This window comes from Orycteropus afer, unplaced genomic scaffold, assembly GCF_000298275.1.
Source record: "Orycteropus afer afer isolate SDZICR_OR568_19922 unplaced genomic scaffold, OryAfe1.0 scaffold00322, whole genome shotgun sequence".
NCBI classification, from domain to species: Eukaryota; Metazoa; Chordata; class Mammalia; order Tubulidentata; family Orycteropodidae; genus Orycteropus; species Orycteropus afer.
In genome coordinates, this window is record NW_006921909.1 from 1,586,619 (window position 1) to 1,588,082 (window position 1,464).

Genomic DNA, 1,464 nt, shown 5'->3' on the forward strand with positions numbered 1-1,464 from the left:
CTGACACACTGGTTACAATGATGGGGTCAAGTATAGCAAGGATTGTGAGGCTGGCACAGGACTGGACAGTGTTTTGTTCTGTTGTACACAGGGTCACTAAGAGTTGGAGCCAAATTGATGGTACCTAACAACAAACAACAACAACTGGCATAGAATACTGAAAACACCATGGACTGCCGGAAAGATGAACAAATCTGACTTGGAACAGATGCAGCCAGACTACTCCTTAGAGACTTCGTCTCACATACTTTGGTCAGAAGGGGCCAGTTCCTGGCGAAAGATATCGTGCTGAGTAAAATAGAGGGTCAACAAATAAGGGAAAGACCCTCAATGAGGTGGACTGACACAGTGGCTGCCACAGTGGATCAAGCATAGCAATGATTATGAGGATGGTGCAGGACCAGCAGTGTTTTGTTCTGTTGTGCACAGGATCACTACAAGTCAGAACCAACTTGACAGCATCTAACACCACCACCACCACCTGGGAGCAACTGACACATGTGTGATGAAGCCAGGATTAGAACCCTGGCTAAGAACTAGGCTTTAAAAATTGAGAAAATCCAAACTGCTCTTCAGAGTAACAACCAAAAGGGCTGAGAATAAAGTCCTTTGTAAATATTAAGCTTTTATTTCTTGGGAGTAAAAGGCCAACACTTTCAGCATTTCTAAGTTCTTGCTCATGTTCCTAAAGTTCCTAAGTTATGTCCTCCTGGCTTCTAAGGAGAAGAATTCATGCATCTCAAGAAAATGACAAACTAACTTTTTTTTTTTTTTAAATAAGAAGATCCAACACAATGACTAATTAAAAGCCCTAACAAACAGGTATAGTTTTCTGGCAATCTTACCCTCAGAAGAGAGAGGACAGGGTGGCTCCTCAGTGAAGGAGACCCACTCCGATTGGTGGGTAGCAATCACATGGTCAAAGGTCGTCATGCTAGGAAGGTACTGGTCATTTTCACACTGCTAGCCTCAGGTGGACCCCAGAGTAACGTCTGGGGTGGAGGTCCAGTGGACTTGCAGAGGACAGCACCCAGCACGTAGAGAAATTAGCCCTCTTGACTTTGGTAAATCAGCTAAGCAGAAATCTGTTTTAAAAAGATAATAAAATTGTAAAAGTTAATCTTCACATTAGTTCCAATCCACACACGTCTAGGACTTTCAGCACAGCCCACAGTAGGGCTTGAAATGGTTTGCAGCTTGCCTTACCTCTCTCTGCTTCTGTCTTGCCCCCATTTCTCATACCCAAATATCTGCCTGGAGTATAAAGAGCTCTGGACAAGTTTCATATCAGACTTAAAAGCAATTACACAAATTTTATCAATTACAACAACAACAATCTGTGTTTTTTTACAAATACTTTTATTTATAATATAATGCTGTCATTGTATAACAAATACTGAAACTTCTCAAAGCACTTTCACTTTCTTTTATGAGATGGTGAAATGAAAGCATGTCCCATTAAAT

The 1,464-nt window shown here is 41.5% G+C and overlaps 1 protein-coding gene across 1 annotated transcript in view; it reads right to left on the reverse strand.

Moving 5' to 3' along the window:
* Positions 1-933, reverse strand: part of STON2 (stonin 2) — a 171,886-nt gene extending 170,953 nt beyond the window's left edge. The window contains exon 1 of the mRNA XM_042782444.1: positions 846-933. Coding sequence (XP_042638378.1) covers positions 846-933 — 88 coding nt within the window. The remainder of the gene's footprint in view (positions 1-845) is intronic.
* Between the last annotated feature and the right edge of the window lie 531 nt (positions 934-1,464).